The sequence below is a fragment of the Fringilla coelebs genome (genome assembly GCF_963513975.1).
Source record: "Fringilla coelebs genome assembly, chromosome: 2".
NCBI lineage: Eukaryota > Metazoa > Chordata > Aves > Passeriformes > Fringillidae > Fringilla > Fringilla coelebs.
Genome location: NC_140029.1, coordinates 62,361,552 through 62,384,369, shown reverse-complemented (window position 1 = coordinate 62,384,369; position 22,818 = coordinate 62,361,552). Strand labels below are relative to the sequence as shown.

The window sequence follows — 22,818 nt, the reverse complement described above, 5'->3', positions numbered from 1 at the left end:
GCTTGAAAGAATTCCAGCCAGTGCACATTAAGCATACCAGGATCACCAACTGCTCCAGCCCCAACAGTGTTTTCTCCTAAAGGGCTTTCAGTGTGAATAAGGATGGTCCTGGATAGAGTTAGTTATTTCAACCAGGTTACCTTGACTAGGCCACCAGAATTATACGGATGCACAAAGGAAACTGGAAAAAGTTACAATTGTTGACATGCTCTAGATTTAAGTTAAAAGCAAACACAAGTTTAGTGCATCTTAAAATAAAGAGCAACAAAAGCATTTACATTCCTTTCTGGACATAAAACCTCTTGAGTGTGAGAAAAAAAAAATTCTCACACTGCTTTATATAAAGCAAGTATAAAACAAAATGCCATAAAATTCAGTAATTATTAAAAAAAATTATGAGGAACCCATGGCTCAGAGGACTGAAAGTCTATGGCATCATCTGACAAGTACTGGGTACTCAAATGTACCTTGCTGCTTAGGACTGGATGCTAATACACAGGAGATGTACATTCAAAAGCCTATATGGTGCTCAGAAAACTAAATATAAATGCTCATATTATAAGGTTAGAAAAAGAAAGTGCAGCCACAAACCCCCCAGCATGCTGTAAAAACAACAGTAGAGAAATACAGACATACATGACATGATTAGCCACTTCTAAAAGTAATTTTTGAAATTTATTGTAGTATTACTAATGAAAGTGTATCTTTGTGTAAACAAAAACCAGATTTTCTGTATTTTATTGACCTTCTTAATTTGACAGAAGTACCTAAATATGTAGGAAATATTAGGGCAATGTCTGGAAAAAAAAAACCAAAATGACAAAATTTATCAGGCTAACAACTAAAATAAATTTGCTGGTGTTTTTTCCAAAACAAACACTTTCTTTCTTTAACTACAAAACTCTTCCAAGAAAATAATAAGCCTCATATGAGATGCAGAAGTAATGGTACTAGGAAGCTAAAGGAACTATAGAGATTTCCTAATAGTTTGTTTCCTGATTTTACATTTTATTAAACAAAAATATTTTTGATTCAAGTATTTACTGTATGATTCAAACATTTAGGTATTCTTTACATGATGCAAAATAAAACCAGCTGTCTCTTTAGAAATACTAGCAGGAATCAATTTCTGTCCTAAAAGTACAAAAGCCTGCTAGGTGAAAAAGCAGTTCAAAATAGGCATTTAAAGTAAAGAACAGTGTAGTCACAAAGCAAGTAGCTATCAAGGGAGGAAAGAGAACCAAGCATACTTAAGGCTGAAGTGACAAGGAGGTTTTCAGTCTTCAGAGAAATGAAGCTGCAAACCAGCTACTTCATAGAAGTAAGAATTAAAATGAGTTTAGAAATTAACTTAATTTCTGAAGGTGATTACACTAAGAAAAGCAATAGCAAGCATCTGGACAGACAGAACTACAGGCACGACTACTGTCATATTTTTCCAGTAGGGCTATCACTTGCTTTCTTTTAAATACTTATTCTTGTGTTTAGCCACAGTTTCAGAGCCATTCTATGTGACTTAAAATGGGCGTCTAAATTATAAAAGCTTGTCTTCTGTAGTCAGGGGAAATATAACTAACTTTCTTTGCCTCTTCCTCCTTTGGATGTCAAAAAACTAAAGAAACTCCACCATTAATTCAGGCACCTCCTTTATGTGCTTCATTGAACTGGCATGATGATGGGCCAGAAGCCCTTCTCATTCCAACAATATATACCAAGCATGAGTAAGAGGAAAATTCATAGTCCCTAAAAGAAATGTGACAATCGTAGACAAAACTTCAGATGATCACAGTAGGGTACATGAGATGAATGGTTAAGGGGTGTCCTCAGCTCTGGTTTCTTTTATACCTTCTTAATTTACTGGGAATCTTGTCTAGATACTCAAGAGAGAATTTGAGTTTCCTTCTTAACTACCTTGCACACACTGGTATGCTAACAAAGCACTTGGTAACTCCTGAGAGCTTTCAGTTGTCAGTTAAAAGAGAACTCTAATGTAATTCACAAAAAAATTAAAATATATTACATTATATTATTATACTACTACACATCAGCTACTGTAAGCATACCTGTTGGAATCTTGTAATAAATCTACAGCTTCTCTTAGTTGTTCTATCATTGCTATATCAATAGTTTGTTCTTCTGATAAATTTATTCTATAACAGAAAACAAAAACATTCAAAAAAAAAGGTACAACGGCAATTATCATGGGTAGTCTGAATTTCAGTGTGAGGTCCACCTTACAACTGGCATGCAAACACTATAGGGGGAAAAACAGCCTCTCTGCACACTGGGATGTGCTGAATTTATGGAAAGAGCTCCTTCTGAAAAACATTCTCCAACACTTTGTCCTTAACAAAGCCCCCTAGCCTAATACATACATAAATAAATGTGATGAAGTAAAACTTTTAGCATTCAATTAAACAGAATGACTTTTAAAATTGAACATTTATTTACCAACATCTGACTCTTAAAGGCACTCATCCCATTTATTGCTTCAGCAGAAATAGTAAATACAATGAGTTTTTATAAGGGCCAGCTTGCTTTCTTTTGCTTTTCAACATTTATAGTTCTTTTTGGGGATTAGAAACATAACCTCCCATTAGTTCTGCCAATAAGGCTATTTCAGAAAGTATTTATTCTTTCCTCCCTTCAGGTTTGGGTCTTTTTTTAATACCATATAGGACTACACTGTTCTGATGAGTGAGAACTTCACAGTACAGTCATGTTGAATTTCCTTTCCTTATGTACTTAGCAACTGATGTTCATTTTTTCCACTCTGGAATTAATATCTATAAACTAATGATTGCTTCAAGGTTAAAATTATGACAAGTAAGAAAAAGAATAAGATATGTTTTCTAATAAAATTGATTTTTAAAATGTACATTAAATTTTGATCTTGCAAGTTTTGATTATTTTTTTCAGCAATGCCTTTAATAAACAAAATATCTAAGTACCTAATTAAAAAAGACTGCATTCTACATAGATAAAAAGTTACTGGGGAATACAAATTATTTAGTTGTAATATGACATCCACTCTTTTTAGCAATAAAATATAAAACACTGAGCACACACAAAATGCAAGGTTATGTTATTGTCTTGCCTCCAAATCTACAGAATTATTAAACAGCAAAGTCATACCAGTCCTGGTCAAACTAATTAAAAGACATAGCTAATTATTAATAGATACATAAAAAATACTCACATTTCGTCTGTTTGCCATTGCGTGTCCTCTTCTATTCTCAATAATTCATCACACTCTGCTGCTCTGCTCTGTAAGCAGACAAAGGCGATAATGAGAACTGAACTTTGCAATCAAGTAGGCAGATAAATTTTGCTTTCCAACTCAGCACTGACCTAATTTATGTAACATTTTAGGTTGGCTGGTTGAAGCAATCCAACACTTCTGCTCCATTCCTTCCTCTACCCCCTTTTAAGATACTGATTACAAGATTTCCTATTCAGAAGATTTTATTGAGGTCAACAGCCCTTACCCTCTTTTAGCTGTGAAAAGAAAGTCAAGCAGCATAAGAATTCTTTGTTCTATGTCCCAGATTCCATTTGTGACTTTCTGGCATATAGAAACAATGCTTCGATTAAGCACGATCCCAACTCTCCTTCTCCTTGCTCTCCTACTGCAGCCAGATTTGTTTACAAAGCAAGGAAATTCCAAACATGCAAACAGTGGCAATTACGTACTTCAAGCATAATTATTAACAGGATTCATATTTGACAATTTTGACAGCCATGAATCATTTCTTTTTAGAAAGGAACAAATTGGAACAAAAGTTGTATCCAGGAATTCCTATCAGTCAGCCAGTTATTTTGGGTTCAATGTAGTCAAATTAGATCCCCCACAACTATAAATATGAAGTGCTACTTATTTGAAAACCTGAATCTCCTTTATGTTTTTACTTGGTGTCTTGCAACTCTTTCATTTCAAACAGGCAGGAGCACTGAAGTAGTTCAACTGCCAGTAAAGACAGAAGCTCTCTGAATGAATATGCATTTGTACTTCTAGAGAAGAAACAGGAGAAAACAGAGGCTTATCCTCTCTTGTGTCATGTGTTTTGGCACATCAGTTGTATCATCCTGTACCAATAAATTCTACCCAATTCTGCTGTATGTGACACTGAAGAGTGTACCAGCTTCTCTAACACTCTCCAATGATGGCTCATTTCCCAGTGACAGTCTCTAGTAGAAGAATAAAGCCATTATTTTTCATCTATCTTCACCTTACAGGAATCAAGACCATGATATTTTCCTGTAACAAGGGTACATAACATAAGATGCAGCACTTATTCTAGAAGGTGATTTGATATATTTTTTCTTAAAGGATCTCTCAACTGCTACTATAATGTTTAAAAAATACAGAAAATGTATTTTAATACCATAACATTACTTCAAAGCCTTAGCCACCACGGCTAGCACAAAGTCATCTCTCATTTCAGCAATGAAACAAACACAATAAATCACTTGATTCAAAATATAAAGCAAATAGCACAGAAAAAACCTGCCACTTTCCTTAAAGCCTTAAACATAGTTAAAGGATAACTCTCACATATCCTAAATAGAGTTCTGGGTAAATTGTCCTAGATCAATTGTAATAATTTTAAAGCTACCTGTCTAGTTTTGCTTTCTGTATTTTTAAAACAATATCAGCTGCAGTCTCTTATTCATTAAAATATCTGGTGTTTATCATTCCTGTTTACTCTGCACTTATGAAAGTAGCAGAAATATTTTCCCCCACTTAACATTGTCACAAACTTGCCTTAATGTAGGTCATAAATTCAGCAGTAAGAGTATCGTGTTCATCAAACTGGCTTCCTGTTTCTCGCGACTTATCACTGACAAACGTGTGAGAAGATCCTTGATGGAACTCCACTAGGAACAGCAATGAAATAAAATTCAAAGAATGATTTCAAAAATTAAGTTTAAAATCACATTAAAAACTTCAAACATATTAAGATTTTGTCATTGCAAGCAGTGATGCCAATTAATTTCTAAGATGTAATAAATCCATTCCCTGGGCATACACAGTTGTATATCAGAAGCCCCAAAGCAGGCATTGAAGGAGCCAGTTTTGAACTACACCAAGTCTGTCTTGCCAGTAGCAATACAAGAACATAGCTGGACAACTGTGCAGCATTTTAAGAAATTCAGTCGTCTTAGGCAGTGACTTGCAATTGAATGCAATTTCAGAGTTACCATGTTGTAACAAACCAAACACCCAGCAAAATTATTTAGAGCCCGTCCCAATCTTTTGCCTACGTATACCATTTCCAAGGATATGATGCTATGATTTACCCTCTCCAGTTTGCTAATAAACACTGTAGGATAAAATCCTGTAATTTCTCTCCATATTCTACCAAATTCTGGTAAGTTCTCCATGGAACTTCATTAAAGTGGGTAACACTGAGGTTATGCCATCTCCTATTCATGTGGTCTCCATATGCAGCTTGCTGACTTCATCCTGTCATTTATCATTAATATGTGCAGAACTTGGAGAACCGTTGTTTATCAGTACGTAATATAAGTTAGAAAAACATAAGTTACTTTTAAAAAATTGGATAAAATTAGATCTCTCACAAAAAACAAAGAAATTTACTCGTTTCCAGAGGTGATGCTGACTGACTAAAAAAGCTTTATATATACACTAAGTCCAGCTATAGAAATAAGACTCCATTATTGCACTTTGCTAAATTCCTGAACAGCGATATTAGCTGAAGGATAGTACGGCTCAAACCACCTTTAACTTTTCTTAACCCCCAGTCAGAATCAGATCTTATTAATTCTTGAGACAAGGTGCAGCAAGTTTTTTGGAACTGATTCTGAAAATTACTAGACAGACTCAATTCAGTACAGTAAAGATTTTCCAAGTAACATTTTTTTCATTTTTACACAACTGCATATGCATGCCCAAAGCCTTCTGGGTAAGTAGGCAGGCATGGAATCAACAACAGAATTTCCCTGTACTTAACTTCCCTGTTTTTTACATTCCAACCTTTTCTTGAGTTAGCATGGTGACCTGAATCATCCTTTATAATATGATCTTCTTCCACAATGTCTGACATTGGAACATTAAAGCTGATAGTATCTTCATCAGATGGCTAGAAAAAAATAAGAAAACACTAGTCCCAGCTCAAACCAAGAATGATAAAAATGTACATGTTAACAAGATTGCTCACCAAAGAGCTGCAAATTAAGATGGAAGAGGATACCAGAGCATCTAACATGACCACATCCTGTTGTAGGAAGTTGTAGTCACGCTGAATATATCCTCACATGAGGTTTGCCAAGTAGAACAATTCACATGCCCTCTTTTTCTGTCTTACTCATGGCACTAGTTCCTCTCCTTGCACTGACACCACTGCCCTCTGTGCTTCCCTAGGGCAGCTGAAAATTACAAGGACTCCTTGCAGCCACAAAGTCTGGAGAAACACTAAGCCTCATATCACAGCCTTTTTTCTTTCCTTCCATGACTCTTCTTCCCTGCTGTACCATGCAGCTTCTGAACTGAATGCCTACAGCAAGCAAGACCAACATCAAGCAAGGCACCATCTTTAATTATGTTAACTGACAGAGCTGAAAAAAAAAAAAAGCATAGACTCTCAAGTACATTAGCTTTTTCTGACTTAAAAGCTCCCCCATTTTTTCCAGCTCTACTGGCTGGTACACTAAAACACTTAAATTGTATCTAACAAACATATCCTGTCTATGACTTTACAGATAGCAGCTGCACAAGGAAGAACAGACACAATTCTGCTCTAGGCCACTATGGCTGTGTTTCTCTGCAGGGCCAGCAGTGACCTGCTCAAGTGGGACCTGCTTACATCCTCTCCTGAGGTGAGCTAGAACAAAACCACAGTTTGCAGAAGAGACCAAGTTTTTATTCTCGCTCTCCTGAGACAGAGAATTTACCACTACAACAGTGTCAGAACTTTGCAAATGTATTTTCCAGAATGTCCATGAGTGTTGCTCATTCTTTAAATGCTCTGTGTTTCTGCAACTTGCTACTCTGTGCATACATTTTCCACACATGTATTCTGTAATTATAACTGATATAATACAAACAGCACTCTGTTCCATATCCTTAAAAAATATTTTTTAAGGAAATTATATTCCCCATTTTATCAGTTATATTCCCCAGTTTATCAGACAACTGTAACAAAAAAGATCTGAAATGAAATGTGTTACATATAATCAGTTATTTAATTCTAGCTAGCTTCTAATAGAAGTCTGCCATTTTTGCTAATTTTAGATGTTCATAATCTATGTAGAAAGTATTTTTTCTAACTCTTGAAGCTAAAGTTTGTGATAAAGTATGGAGCAAATCCAACTTGCTCTTAAAAACGCCAAAGATACACGTGGTTATTCCTATTTTCCAAGAATACCTTGGACCCAAAATATGTAAACATGGACAATGATGAATGTTCTTTCTGATAAATAAACTGCATGTTATTAACTCTATGAATTCACTGGCTGTATTCTTTGGCTTAAGGAGAAAAAAGTTAAGGAGAAAAAAAGGGTGTTTGGGGGCTTCATAAAGCCTTTTCAAAATAAATTTTAAATTTTAAAATTAGTGTATTTTCAAATGAAACTCCAACAGAAAATAAATTACACTCCAAGTACCCTAAGCACAAAAGCCTTTTAGATCTGAAGCAATAACAATTCAACAACTTTAAAAAAATTAAAATAAGGTATACAATATAAAGTCATTCAGACAACGAGAGTTACAGTGACGTTCCTTCTCTTTCAGGCTGTATCTCATATGACATTTAAGTACTAAATTTGATTATTCTAGATCAAAGTTGATGCTGTGTTAATTTTTCAACTATCCTTTGAAAATAGTACAATAAAATGTTCCTACACACTTTATTAGAAGTTCTGGATCCAAAACAGGTACAATATTTTTTCTTACCAGAGTAACACACACTTTGAGGAAAATATTTTGGAGTGTTGGTATAAAAAAAAGGAACAGACCATTCAATTTGGAAACAAATTCCTTTCAGGACCTACAGAATTGTGTAACTAATTTTCCATGTGTTTCCTGCCACTATACTATGAAACAAAAACTATCCAAAGCAGCCTTGGATAATAAAGTATCGCTCTTTCACAGATGAAATACAGTATCCAACTTCCTTCTTCCATAGTTTTACTTTTTCTTCAGACAGCAATAGACAAATCAGAATCAAAAATACCTAACATTGTTCTAAGACAGAATTGAGATGATGCACTTTGAAAGACTCTTCATATATATTCCTCCTGGTACTAATGCATCATTCATACAGGTAATAAAACACAGACACCATTCTAATTTCATTCTAATGAATTTTAACAAAAAGAAAAATAAGGCAAAATTAAGAGAGAAAAATTATCAAAATGCTGTATTTTTCCTAAAAGATGAGGTAAATGGTAGACTGCCTTAAGGCAGACTTTGCCTTCAAGTTGTAATGATCAATTTTACAGCAACGCTACAAGATAACTTTCACTTGAAATGCCCAGGATGGCTATAGCGGGGAAAACTTTGACCCTACAAAGTCCAAGAGAGTTCATCAAAGTCAATTAGCAAGCTTCATAAAAACTACAATAGTGTTCAAACCAGTGATTCATTTATGTTATTAAGTTACACATGAAAAATGACATTGTAGTATTTTCTGTAAAAGAACAGAAACTCAATAGCCACTACCCTCCACACTGAACAGTAGTTTATATTCATTAAAAAACCTCCAGAATCATGTTTTAATGATTATGACTGATCATTTAATGCTTATCCAAAGTTTGGTATGTAACTTTCTGACTGTAATTAACAACACATGTGAGCCTGTATTTGCATCATGCTAGTATTTTTCGCACAATTCCCATGTGCTACACAGGTATTAAAGGTCACATCAGAAGGAAAGTGTGTGTAAATTTACTACCAAATGCATTTGGGATTACTGATCTCAGCATCTATTTCTCCTTAAAAGCAGAGCAGCAGTCAGGTGGTGATAGAATGAACAAAATCATTCTTCTTTAAAAAAAGTTTTGTGCTATTAAAAATGTATTGGTTCATTGTTGGTAGTCTTCAAAATATTTTTTGCAGTACTTCAATTGCTGTCTTTTGATTACAGGTAGCATGATCTATTTTCTAAAGGTGTGATTTATAGCTAAAGAGGAAATCCTGGGATAAAAGTTTCATTAACAAGCCAACTGAGCTCTAGGAAGAGTAAGACTGGTAAAATGGTTTGTAAATGCCTCTGAACAGACTTAATGCTCTTACAGCTATAAGTAAAACATTAGAGATTTGGCTAGAATTCATAACAATTTATTTCATCTACCAAGAAACTTGCCCAAACACTTGGAAATTCACATGAGGTTTTTTAAAGTACTATTGTATTTAAGAGACCAAGCAGTGAGTAAGTGGATTCATGTTTAATTTGCTTTTGAGTAACTATAAACCTAAGCTTGATTCTTCATACATTTGTTTCAAAACAAAATCTCTTTTCCTCAAAGGAGGACAAAGCCACTAAAGAATCAGTGTACAACTATTTTAAGTAACAAGAAGGTCATCCTTTTAATCTGAGGCCTTTCCCATTAAGTCAGACCACAAATCCCATTACTGTATATTTCAGAAAGATAATCATCACTGATTTATACTGCTAATTAGTTACTTATTTATCATTATCCATTTAGTTCAACTCCACACAGGTTTAGTGCCCAGTTCAGCTAGTGTCTCAGAAAAAAAACCTCTGTGAATCAGTTCTAACTGCTTAGGGCAACACTGGTGCCACAAAGCTACCCTTTCTCTTTGCTCAGTCAGATGGCAAAGTTCAGGAAAAGATCTGAAGGTTTAGTCTCAGCTTTGCCTAGCTGCCAGAATATTTAAACACATTAAAATCTGCAAAGTTTCTGAAGTTTCTACACTATAGCAATGTTCCATAACCACATCACAGAACATACTGAGACTGGGCACTATAAATTCCCAACAGGAAAGAGTAATCAAGCAAAGAGAAAAATATGTGAGAAGTCATCACATTGTAACCTGTTACCATGTTTACTTTGTTGAAAACAGCAGAAATGAATTCTGGTTTGTGTCTACTTCTCTAGGTTATGTAAACTGCCAGAAAACTGTAGAGGATATTCACTATTGGTAAGTCTGTAACCATTTGGAAGCAAGTATCTCATGCCCACCACAGACAGTGCACAGCCAAAAAAAAAAAGAAAACCCCACCCCACAGTCTCCTTTTATCTTTGTTTTAGCCATTTCTTAGTGTAAAATTCATGTCAAGGATACAATTGCAGAGGTTTAAGTCTAAAAATCTTTTCACATTCTTACCAAACTTAAAATATAGTCAAAATATGAGTGCTGGGAGAGGAGTTTGACACAAAAGACAGGAAACTTACCTCTGTTGCTGACAAACGTTTATCACCATTATCACTACCAACACCTGAATCTGAGTCCTTTTTACTTGGATAGATGTCATCAATGCTAGATGTGAATAAAAAAAATTAAAAATCAGTAAAAAGCTATCATAACATTTACATTAAAATTCTGTTCTGTTTTCACTTAACTCTGAGCAAATTTCAAACTAGTCTTATTGGTAGAAGGTGGAATAGCCTAGTACAGTAAAACACCAAACATTAATCTGCTGATGATAAAATAGATCAGACTGAATGGCTAGTTAGCCTAAGGATTAATGAAGCAACAGAAATAATCTGCAACTAGCTTGCTTTTGTCTACACATTATGAAAAATTTCTTAGTTACTAGCTAAGCAGCACAAGACTGAAGCAATTTAGCCATGGGAGAAGAAACCAAAATAGCAAAACTCAAAGCGGAGTCAACTGATACAATTGCAACCACTGATCCATTAAAACAGAACACATATCTCCCTCAGGCTTGAAATAATTATTAACACAGAAACCTGCTTTTGGTGCCTTAAAATAGACCTTGGAATTAGGTTTTTGAGAAAATTACTGTAACAACAGCAAAGGCTCTCTATTCTGGTTTCACTACCCAATATGACCTCTACTCATTTTAAAGGGCACTATTAGATGCAGTACTCTCATCACTTAATTTTTTTTTTAAATATACCTTGTATCCCTTTATTTGCTATCCTAAAAGCTGTGATACTGAATTCAGATTGACACAGCAATTTAAGAAAGGAGCTTTATCGGTCTTCACATGAATAAGGTATCTGATTCATTAATCCTAATCTTAAATTACCTCTTACCAGTAAACACTGAAGATTGTTTTGCAGAAAATGCCTTTGGAAATCTACTCTGTACCATCCTTACTATCCTCTTACCGTAACCTGTATTCTTCAGTATGACCAAAATGCCAGATAGGACATGACATTCCTGTCAATTATTTTGTATACTAAAAGAACAAAGCAGAAAACCAGTACGTGTTTCCCAAATGGAATACCTGCTCTTCATCCTGGATTCTTCTAACATTTGACATTTGTCTGATAGAAATTCACACAGGGATCTCCAAAGGTACACGGACAAAAACAATTTGATTCAAATCTTATTGAGAAGACTGAAAAGGAGATTCTGTAACAGCTTGGTTTTTTTCCTCCCAGGATTTTAACAGTAACATCTCTACTATTATTCATATCAACACTTTGTTTTCATTGAGTATTTCTCTTCAAAGATATCATACTTTCTCTGGTTATATTACACTGCCTTTGTTAGAAGAGAAAAACTGGGCTAAAAGCTGATTTCCAACCAGCTATGGAGATTCTCATAGAAAGGAGCTGCTTTGTATCTGGTTCCTGTCCTTAAACGATGGCACAAGATGCCATTTCCTACAAGTCTGATACGAGACAGAAGATTTTGCCTCATTTTGCTAACAAACTAGCACAGTTCATTTAAAAACATTCATGCAGTTCTCTTTATTTGACAGATGACTTTGAATTAATTAAAAAAAATTAAAATGTCACAAAAGTGCAAACATACAAATCGCATGAAAATCAAAAAACACATCACAGAAATCACAAAACAACACATGATATTAAATTTAATGTGTAGACAGATCAAGCCAACACCTAATGTAACTACCATCTGATTACTTTCAATGTATTCCAGGAGTCCACTAGAAAGAAGTTGGATTTAAACTCAGGTTCACTTTTAAACTCTTAACAAATGTGCTGTTAACTTAAATCAGAATTGATTTTTAATTGCCTGAACTCTTATGGGGATTGCATTAGAACAAAAGTATATCAAATCTCTGGGCGAAAAAGTACACTCTGAATAGCATCTAAAGAAACAAAACTGTGGAACAGTAAGATAAATACTATTTTATTGTTTGTAAGACTTTCATACATACCTCTCTTCCACAGGTTGTGGCAAATGCTGTGGTTCAATGGCATTAAGATACAGCGAGTCTGCTGTTTTAATCTGACAGGCCTGTACCGTCAGGTATTTGAATATATGCACCTTACCCTTTGTACAAATCTGTGGGATAAGGAAAAATTAGGTTTATAACTAGAATTAAAAAAGCAATTTATTCCAAGTGTCACTTGGCATAAACCTCCCTGAAATTCAACTAATATTACAAATTTCACTTAAAAGAAAATAGATTTTTTTTGAATTACTAAGTACTTCAATTATATACTCAATTATTTGTGTGTACCAGTATAAATACCCTCAGAGACTAAGACAGAAAACAAGAAAATTATGTATTCCTGTTTAAAAAAATCCAAATGAGCTTCTAACTCAAAGAAAAGACATTAAAATATACGGTATGGCCTATTACTAACTATAAATAGAGTAATTAATTATTTCAAAATTAGTGTATCATGACATTTAATTAACTAGTGTGCCCTTTATATTCTTTGTCACATTGTTTTTAATAGTGTCCAAGCATACTTATGATGCAATTCACCTTCATTTTAGAATTTTCTTTTTAACTGAACACTTCTTGCTTTGTATTTTTTAGTTTAAACGTAGCATCATTACTGATTATGAAAAGCATTTCTTCAATGTAATAAAAATTCTTAAGTACTTCAACAACTGTTGAGCCAGAACACTTGTGGCTTTCAGACATGCAGTTTGAATCTACTGTTCACTAAGTTAACAAGATTGTCCTTAAGCAGCAAACATAGGTTGCATTCATTTATCTTTATTACTGAGAGTGGCCCACAGTTCCAAAGAAGAGTTTTATTTCTTTGTGTATCACAATCTATGACCTTACACTATAAAGTGAAATAAATTTCTAAAACAGATTGTGTTTTAGACTATTTAGGCATATCTTTCAAGTCACAGTTAGCAAATCACTGTAGAACCTTCTAGAACTGGATTCATTTTACCAGAAAGAAAAATTACCCAGGAAGTTCATCACTACTCTTTTTCAAAATTATACACATATTCCATCGTTAACTTTCATATGCAAATAGAAATCACAAAAATTAACAGCTATCAGAATGGACATCTTCTAGCTGTGTTGGTTTAAGTGCTGTACAAATTCATATTGAGAACAGAGGATACTTTTTATGTCTTATTTAGATACATCCTATGTCTTATTTAAATATCAACAACTATCAACAGTCTGTGATGACTGAAATTCAGAAGCCTGCAATTGCAGAAGGTGACATTTTACACTCTAAAATGTGTTAGCAGTCATCCAACATTAAGGCACAACTTATATTATTACTTACTTGTGCTGGTGGAGATTGCAAAGGATTATTCTCAAGCAGTAATACTTGTAACTGCACCATCTTTCTAAAACAAATTGGAATCACAAGCACTTTATTGCAGGAAAAGTCAAACTTTACCAAGGGAAGCTGTACTAGTTCTAAAAATAATAAAAAGGAGAGAAGGTGTTATATCGGTTTTTATTTTTGGCATAAAATAAAATATTTTTTAATAACTCTTCTTATGCATTCAGGAAAAACACAAACTCAGGGAGGAATATGATCAACACTTACTCCATTTTATACTGGGAAATAAAAGTGTTATAAAAGTGACAAGAAATTCTAAAGCAAATACTTTAAAAATTTTTTTCCCCTGAAACTCAGCTGACAGTTCCCATTTGGCATTCAGACATTTGTTCAACTTAAAAGTTGCCTAGAATCATAAAGATGCATTGAAGAAACCTCACACACTGTTCTGCAGTGGATACCACTGAATGTTATATTCTGCAGACCCAAATGGAATAAAGCTGAACACAATAGAAATAGCTACTTTTAAATAATATCTATTTATATGACTAAAAATACTTTCAAAATTATAATAAGAAGAGCTACTACGAAGATATTTTTTTATTCATTTGCTTTTACCTTGGGGTAAAACTTCGAGGTAATTTCTTCTGACATTCAGTTCTTTTAAAGATTTCAGCTGGCCTATCTGCTGTGGCAAAGCTGTGATTTCATTACAGCTGACATCCTACAGCAAAACAGTAATAACAAATAATAATGATATTTCAGCTCCTACATGTTCCATGATACAAACATAGCTAATATGCTATTATCATTGTGACATTTTATTAACCTGAAAAAATGCAACAATCTATGTCCTGTAGTCACAACAAAATAAAAAATACGTAGGAAAATGTCTGCACATTAGTTAAAACCATAGCAAATTGTTATTAGGAGAACAAGTTAATTTTGAAAGTTAATTTAATTTCTATAGAAATATTCAAAACTACTTACTTAACAAGTTCTATTTTTTTTCTCTTTTCTTTATCTGAAGAATTCAGTATAGTGATTATATAACCACACATGTTAGGAAGAAATGTAAAAATACTAGTGTGTGGATCTGAGTTTTTAAAACAGTTCTTGTTCTTCTAGATGGAATATTTAAGCAAAATAAATAACAGTAATAATAATAATAATAATAGTAATACAGCAATAACATCTGTAATGATGCTCAGTAAAGGCATATATTTAATCATCATGGCACGTAGTAGACCTTAATGAAAAGAGAGCTTATTTGATATCACTTAGCTATTTCAAGCAAGAAACTGCTATGAATGCGCATGAAAGATCAACTTCTTGGATTAAGTCAGTCTGTGATAGGACAATTGTTAAATACCAGCTATCACTTTTGCTGCCAAACGGACACTGAAACTTCTGCTCACATCCCAGGCAAATTTCAGTAATGTTCCAGTTATGCTGTCATTTCAGGACTAAAAGAAGGAAACAGTATCTCACAGTATGAAAGCTAAATGGGGTAATGCCCCATTTTCCTGAAAAGCCAACTGAATAATCCTACTCTCTCAATTGTTTCAAAAGCATTTATAAAGTATCTGGGAGCTCTTAGACTACAAAAGTTTGAGAAGCCATATTTCCAAGTCATGCCTTTGAAGATGCTTGCTTTAATGCTAGTCAAAAGCATTATATTAACTCCCTATCTTTGAGCCTAAAATCTACTTAACAAAAAAATTATAGCAAAACCAAAATATGATCTGGCAATGCTGTTCCCTGTTGTTCCAACAAGTTGTTCCAACAAGTTTCTTCTTGTAATAGAATCAATCCTATTGCCGCCAAGACTTCCTTCCCTTCTCAAAACACAGTCAGGAAATTACTGTAGCTTTTAGACAAAGAAATTAGAAATCCCAGCTAATGAGTGCATTTTTGCCCAAGTTGTCACAAAGTTTGGTTAATTGCACTGTTCCCTGATCATTTATTTTTAAAACTTTACTGTCCTATTTTTAATTTACAGTCTTTAAATTACTTCATAATTAGATACTCGATTTTTAGGGCACAGAATTTAAAGTCACCTTGTGGCAAAGAAACTCTAGATCAAGTGTACTTAGGCACACATACCAGAACAAGCTGGGGAAAGAGAGAATTCTAAAGGAAGCATCAAAAAGAGAAAAAGCAAGCTGGCAGTGTGTGACCTCAAAAACAAAGTCCACTTCCACTTACAGCCTTTCAAAACATCCTTGATAAGACTGATCTGTTGTGACAGTGTGTCAGCATTCACAAGATCTCTAGAGACAGCAGTATCCTTTCCCTACTAAACACTGTAGTCCAACCTGCATTTTTTTATTACTTTGTTCGAATAGCCATGGAAAACAATGACTTGTAACACTTATTCACAGTTATGCTCTTGACTATTATTAGACTTCATGACTATGTATGTGACAGAGACAGTGGAAGCTATACTATCAAAAACCTATGGTTTCCAAGCAAGTAGCTTTTTAAGCAATTATGACACCAGCAGTTTGGAACTCAGCTGCAGGGACATTTGCAGGTAACTGAGGTGCAAACACATAAGTTCCATAGGGAACTAGTATTTGCTGAGGTCAGACTTCTGGTATTAATTCTATTTTGTTCTCACCAGACAGACCATGTCCTGCCATGACAAGGCAATTTTTCAAAATCAGAGAAATGTAAGGGTTTTATTTAACATTTATTAAATTAGGAAATGTAACAATTTCTGTTGCATGAAGTTTGGTGGCATGAAAGCCAAATCACCAACTGTTTCCCTTTGTTTATGGTAATGTTTAAATGGCCTTAAACCAATCCAATTCAGCATGTATGTTCAGCAAGAGAAACAGAAAAAACAATAAGGTACTCTGACTCCATATCAACATATTTATTCATACACACGGAAGTTTATCCAAACCATTCAAATTGAGGTAAACTTCCTCCTTACGTAACTTTAAACTCAGGACTCCTGACTGAGCCATTATTCTAAAAAGCACCTGGGTTCAGTCAGAGCTTGTGACAAAGAAGCCATACTGAAAAGTAAAAAGAAGTTACACAGTATGTGAACACATGGACTCTTTTAGAAAACAGCAGGCAGCAAGTCCCACGTGGTCAGGCTACTGTCTCTGTTTAAATGAATGAGGTAAAAGCCATAAAAGCCCAGGTGAGAAATTTGAAGGCTTCCAACATGAGATAGGAGCATCCCAGAGATAGAGAGGGCTTATCTGAAGAAGGCAGAAGTGCAATACTGCCTGATAGGATGGAGAATGGAACTTCACTGTACATCTGATAGTTTTGGGTACAATTACTGAGCCATCTCTGCATAATTACATTTCCTTGGCAGAAAGTAAGTTTCAGATTATCTTCACACAAATTTTACACTCTCTTGCCTGATAGTAGAGGCATGATTGAGTCAAAGATTTTTTTGCAGCAAATAAAAGTAAATTTCCCAACCAAATAATTACAATGTATTCTGCAGGGACAAAAACTTATGCTATAAGTGCCAAAAAAGTTAGCTGTCAGAACCCTAAATTTAAAAGAATACCTGAAAGTTTTCTGCATATAATATCAAAGCTATTCTACACTGCAGGTATGAAATTAATAAAAAAACATACCTGTAATAGGAAAACCATTACCTACCCCATTTTGGAGGATAGAAGGGAAAATGCAGAGTTTATTGGAAAGGTCTCATTTGCAGCAAATTACGTTTGCATCATTCAACAGTGACTATAGGGGTAAATGTTGTATTTAAAAAGTAGACAAAAAGAACCCTTTGCTATGTACATACAGATCTCACTGCCATTTGTGGAACATCTGGGGAACCTGAGGTTGCTCAGAAATGTCCTACGGATCTGAGAACTGCACACAGCCAGGTGGAATCTGAGGGTCTATCCCCTGGCCCAGGCCAGCACCACCACTGTGTACACACCAAAACAACAGCACTCCCTGCCAGAGGGCTGAGTGATGTTTCTGCTTGAATCCCATGCTATTCAGGCTGGCATTGCTCTCACAGCTGAACTTTTTGTGCAACAACTGCAATATGACTTCATGGTTTTTGTTTGTTTCTTTTACTTGTTTTAGAACAATGATCACCTTATTATCTAAACTGCTTTACAGTTTACATGCCAATACAGATTCCCCACTCTCAATCCTACCACTATTTGCTTCTCCCAATACCTCACAGTTATGTCATTTCCAGTTAAATAGTGCAACTCATTTCACTAGAAATGTACCAAACACACATGGTGGCATCAAACTGTGTAATCAGGTCATCTGAACAGACTCATACTCAATTTAACAAAAACTTGTTTTTCATTCAGCACCCCCCTCCCCCCAATGCCTTCTAAATCACAAAGAACAAGCATCAGACCTTTTTCAGTTTTCATGTATCTTCTAGGCTACAAAGTGACATGTAGCTAGAGCTCTCATATGAAATACTTTCAGAGCAAGAATTGTTTTGCTCTTCATGACAAACAGTAACACAAACTATACTAGAACTGGAAAGCAATATGAAAATCCAGAATTTAAACACATGATATGCTTGAAACAAACCCAATCTGCTTTGCGTATAATCAACATTGATTTCAAGCTTTTAGTTTTTTACTAAACTTTTCACTAAATTTAACTTAATTATTTATAAAACTGGAACCATCACCTTCTATTGTGTCTATTTTAAGCACAACAAAAACAGTGCTATTACCTAACATATTTTTAAGAATAATTAAATCAAAACCATCTGTGTAAATCTCACTAAACCCGCCACACACACACAAAAATTTAAAATATTTGATAAGAGAAATTAATAATGTTCACCAAAGAAAACAAACTTAGTAGTCTTGAACTCAGTCATAACTCAGAGAGGAAAAAGTAACTACCCCCACCATCTTCATCAACAGCCACATCAATTTGAATACATAACAGAACCTGATACCACAGGATGCTGCTCAAGAATATCAGAAGGATAAAGCCCCACAGTTGCCACTTCATACCACCTATGAAGAATCAATAGCAGGGTTGGGGCCTCAAGCAATGTTATTTATTTCTGTAACGTAATTTATTGCAGGAACTACTGTTATAAAAACAAGAATATGATAAAAAGGCACTTTCAGGCACAGAAAAGCAATGCAAAGTAAATGCTGTCAATGGAGATACCAGCAGCTGGAAGGAAGTTCAAATCTGATTGCTTTACTATGCATAAATTAGTAGTGTCAAAATAGTTTGTCAATTTGTATCTCAAAAGGTCAAAATGAATAGAAATAACCAGAAGACTTATGCCATAAAGAATTCAGAGTCTCAGCCTACATATATAGCAGAGGAAGATAAAGGGAGAGAGAAAGGCATGCATTCTCATATATATTTTCCACAAACATGAGCAATTAAATTACTTTTATGCTATAGTACCAAATAAGTTTTGCTTTTTCAGACTGTCATTGACTGGACAATATATTCTAAATTATCTACTGCTTGCAGAAACAGTACTAGAGTAGACAGCTTTGAAAATGAAGAGTATAATCATTTTGTAGATCTGTTTAGATGGGTGTTCCAGGAAAGGAAGGTTGCATGACAAATGTAGTGAAATAAAATGAAAATAGACTGATAAGACCAGTAGCTTGAGTGGAATGCAGTGTGGTAAGCAGATAGTAAAAACACAGAAAGGAAGCAGGAGGGGAGGGTGCTACAGGGGGAGGTACAACCTTGCAGAGCCTGATGCCAGAACTTAAGGACTTGATACAGTGAAACAGGGCAGGCAGTGAGCAACACTGGTAAAGATGAGGAACTTTGAGTTTTGAATGAACCAAGGGCAGTGATGTTAAAAGAGTCCTGAAGAACATAAAGGAAACTCCTATTGTGTTACTATCCAACACACTTAAGAAGTTAAAAACTTAAGTTCTGCAAACTACATTACGGTATTAAGCACTTGTTCAAATATATGTGAAAAGTGAATTTTACTGTTTCTATTAAAATTCAAAAGAAGTCAAAATAAAAAGTAAAAAAAAAAGATCAGTAACATACCAATTCCATTAACTGTTTTAGCTGACCTATCTCTTCTGGAAGGGAACCTAGCTTATTGTTACTTGCAATTAAGACTTTTAGAGGAAGACCACACAGGCAAGCTGGCAAAGAAGAAAGCTGATTTCGACTGCAACAAAACAAAACAAAAAATATTAAAACCATTGGTGATGTTCTACTGTATACTCACAAACTCTGAGAGCTGCAAAATGTCTTCATTTTTGTGGGTCATATTTTATGCAGATAAAATTGAAATTTTCAAAAGGCAATCATTAAGAAGACACTTGCATATTAGAAACACCTGATTATTGACTAACAATATTGCAGAATTTACCACTGTGGAAAAAATGCATTGTATCAGTTTAACATTGTAACAAATCTGTTTGTCACAAAGAACAGCTGTTTTCCTTTCCTAATGAATACAGGAAAGTCAATGGAGACAGTATTTTGCAAATATTTAAACATTCCTGTGGTTTTATGTGCCATTAAAATGGATGCCTTTTGTTCCAGCTGAAAGACAAATATATAAATCACAGACAAAATGCTTATTTTCTCAATTAATTTAAAACACATCTATAGTTGGTAATTACTTGGTACTTCTTGGTCTATGGTTCTGTGCTATTAACCCAGGTAAATACTGCAAAAATTCTGGCACTATCAATGGTTCATTTCTTCCCAAGATTCATAAGCTAGAGCGTAAAGACAAATATCATGGCCCTTTGTGATGTCCACAAGATTAAAAATAGTAATTCGTGGCTCAGTTCCCAGAAGAAACTTCATGCTTATCAGAATAACATAGCTACTCTCTTCTGGAATGTTTTAAAATTTCCTTAAAATATAACATTTTCTTTATTATGATTATTAACATGTAGTAAAACAATGAACAGTAACTTGAAGTGGCACCCCAGTATAACCTTTTTTTTTAGCTTATGCCTACATGTTAAGGGTTCAGAAAGTAAAGATATATGACTATACTCTGGAACACATGGTAAAAATTGTCCTTTGTAATTTCAATAGAAATTGCAATATTGACATGAAACAAAGACAAGCAAAAGTCAAAATTCCACAAGTTGCAAAGCATTTCTTCAAGAGCTAGACCAGCAGCATGCTACAAAAGTGCATATAGAGATGCTCATATTCATGCTCTACAAAACAGTCTCAAAATGTTGTACAAATCAAACTACTATCCTGTCTCTGTTGTGTGTGCCAGGATACAGACAGATATCAAATAACAATCCCAAAGAAAATAAAAATGAGAACTCTGACTGTTAACCAACAGAAGCTGAAAAAAAACGAGAACACTTATTGTAGAGCTAGATTTCTTAATTCTAATGTCCTTACAGAAGATCAAGACTTTTTTGAAAGTGGAGTATTGTTTCAAATTCTAGAGAACTCAAATGGAGGAAGCTTAGAGTCTAAAACAGTAACCCTATGCCACAGATCAGACACAGATAAAAAATAAGTAAAACCAATTTTTAAGCTCCACAGAACTCAGAAGCAACCCAGTAAGAGATAAGGAACAGAACATAAGCAGGGCAAGTGAGTAATAAATCATCATTAGTTTCAAAGGAATTTCTTTAAATAAAACATGAACAGTATCCACCAAGGCCCAAAAACTATATATAGATCTCTTGGCATCACTTCCTAATTCTATTCAACATATGGGCTCTGCTGGTAACAGGCAGAAAAATATGCATTTAAAATCTATTATGTATTTCTTGCCAAGAAGCAAGGTAGTTAGAAAGTCAAGGATGTATTTCCTCCTTGAGACTCTTCAATACATTCAACTAACATGGGGAAGAACACATCCAAGTAAAGGGGGGATTTTAAACTGAGAGAAACAACCTTACTTAAATAAAAAAAAAATCACTTTTATTTTGTCCAAGTTATTGTCATATGTGATATAAAATCTATTATAGTTTTGTGATGATTCAGACAAATTCTATCACTACACAGAGTTCTAATTCACTGTTTCATGACATTGAATTCTAACCAAGTTAATTCTAATTCTTAAATTTATCAAGATGTTTTATGTATTTTTAATAACTTAATCCAGTTTTAAGTTCTTCATGTATATCTAACAAACACTAATTCAAAATCTCAAGTCCTATTTCTTGTGTGTGTGCAGATACTCAGGACACACTATTCTACTTCAATTTTTAAGACAAAATAGTGTTCCACAGTGGCCAAAACTGCAGTATAGTAAAAATATAGACTTGAGAAAATAAGACATGAGAAAGATCTTCAGTGTTGATAAAACTAATGATCAGGACTTCCTTCACTGAATTTAAAAGGCCAAGAGCCACTTCACCTTCTACTCAGACCTCATTCTCACAAAGAGCAGACTGATATATCCTCACTATTACAGTTTTTACACATTAAACTATAAAGAAAACTCCACATCTTGCCCCAACTGAAAAAGGGCTCACTTGTCCTCCATCAAGAGCACATGTGCATTCACCTGCATTTCAACTAGCAGCAATTCTCTGTACTGATTAGTATTCACACAGATTTTTCCTGGAAAGGAGTCAAAGATGTCTAATTCTTTGCCACTTTCTCCTCAAAAAGGCAGCAGCCATATTTCTTCCATAATGTGACTATGCTAGTGATAGATATAGTATCTCACTCTTCCATTCTATTCCCCGTGGTGAAAATATAAATCCTCTGTCGCTTCATCTTTTGAGCTGCAAAATGTACGTCAAGCTTTACAAAATTTGTCATCAGAAGTGAATTAGAAGAAAACAACTCTGGGGATGTGATTAGCATTCTGGATTTGTTAGAAGATTAAGGGACAGAACTGGATTAACTTTCTTGGTTTTGTTTTAATAATTATTTTTATATCTTGCATTTACGATGCCTTCATACAGAGCTATCTCTGCAGCCAGTGAGCTTTTGCATTACCCTTTTCAGTAACATGAAAAAATGCAGTCAGTTGTTCCAGAACATTTTAAAGTGCAGACAAAAAAAGCTTTACTTATTTGCAAATAAACAAAAAAAAATGTGGCAAAGATAAACTTACCTCAAATTTAAGTAAGTTAGCATTTGTAAGTTTACTATGGCATCTGGGATAACTTTGATACAATTGTGGTACAGATTTAGTGTTTCCAGTGACACAAAATGGCACAACTCCGTAGGAACTTCAGTTAACCTATTCTTGGATAAATCTGAAAAGAAGAA

General features: G+C 34.4%; 1 protein-coding gene across 4 annotated transcripts in view; it reads right to left on the bottom strand.

Annotated features, from left to right (window-relative positions):
* LRCH1 (leucine rich repeats and calponin homology domain containing 1) overlaps positions 1 to 22,818 on the bottom strand; it is a 157,454-nt gene that overhangs the window by 39,218 nt on the left and 95,418 nt on the right. For 3 of the 4 annotated variants that reach the window (XM_084226599.1, XM_084226596.1, XM_084226597.1), the window contains exons 2-11: positions 22,661 to 22,805; positions 19,645 to 19,771; positions 14,257 to 14,362; positions 13,636 to 13,772; positions 12,306 to 12,433; positions 10,381 to 10,465; positions 5,999 to 6,104; positions 4,766 to 4,878; positions 3,200 to 3,267; positions 2,064 to 2,150 (exon numbers count right to left, since the gene is read on the bottom strand). In XM_084226599.1, coding sequence (XP_084082725.1) covers positions 2,064 to 2,150; positions 3,200 to 3,267; positions 4,766 to 4,878; positions 5,999 to 6,104; positions 10,381 to 10,465; positions 12,306 to 12,433; positions 13,636 to 13,772; positions 14,257 to 14,362; positions 19,645 to 19,771; positions 22,661 to 22,805 — 1,102 coding nt within the window. The remainder of the gene's footprint in view (positions 1 to 2,063; positions 2,151 to 3,199; positions 3,268 to 4,765; positions 4,879 to 5,998; positions 6,105 to 10,380; positions 10,466 to 12,305; positions 12,434 to 13,635; positions 13,773 to 14,256; positions 14,363 to 19,644; positions 19,772 to 22,660; positions 22,806 to 22,818) is intronic. The other variant, XM_084226598.1, reaches the window with a different exon arrangement.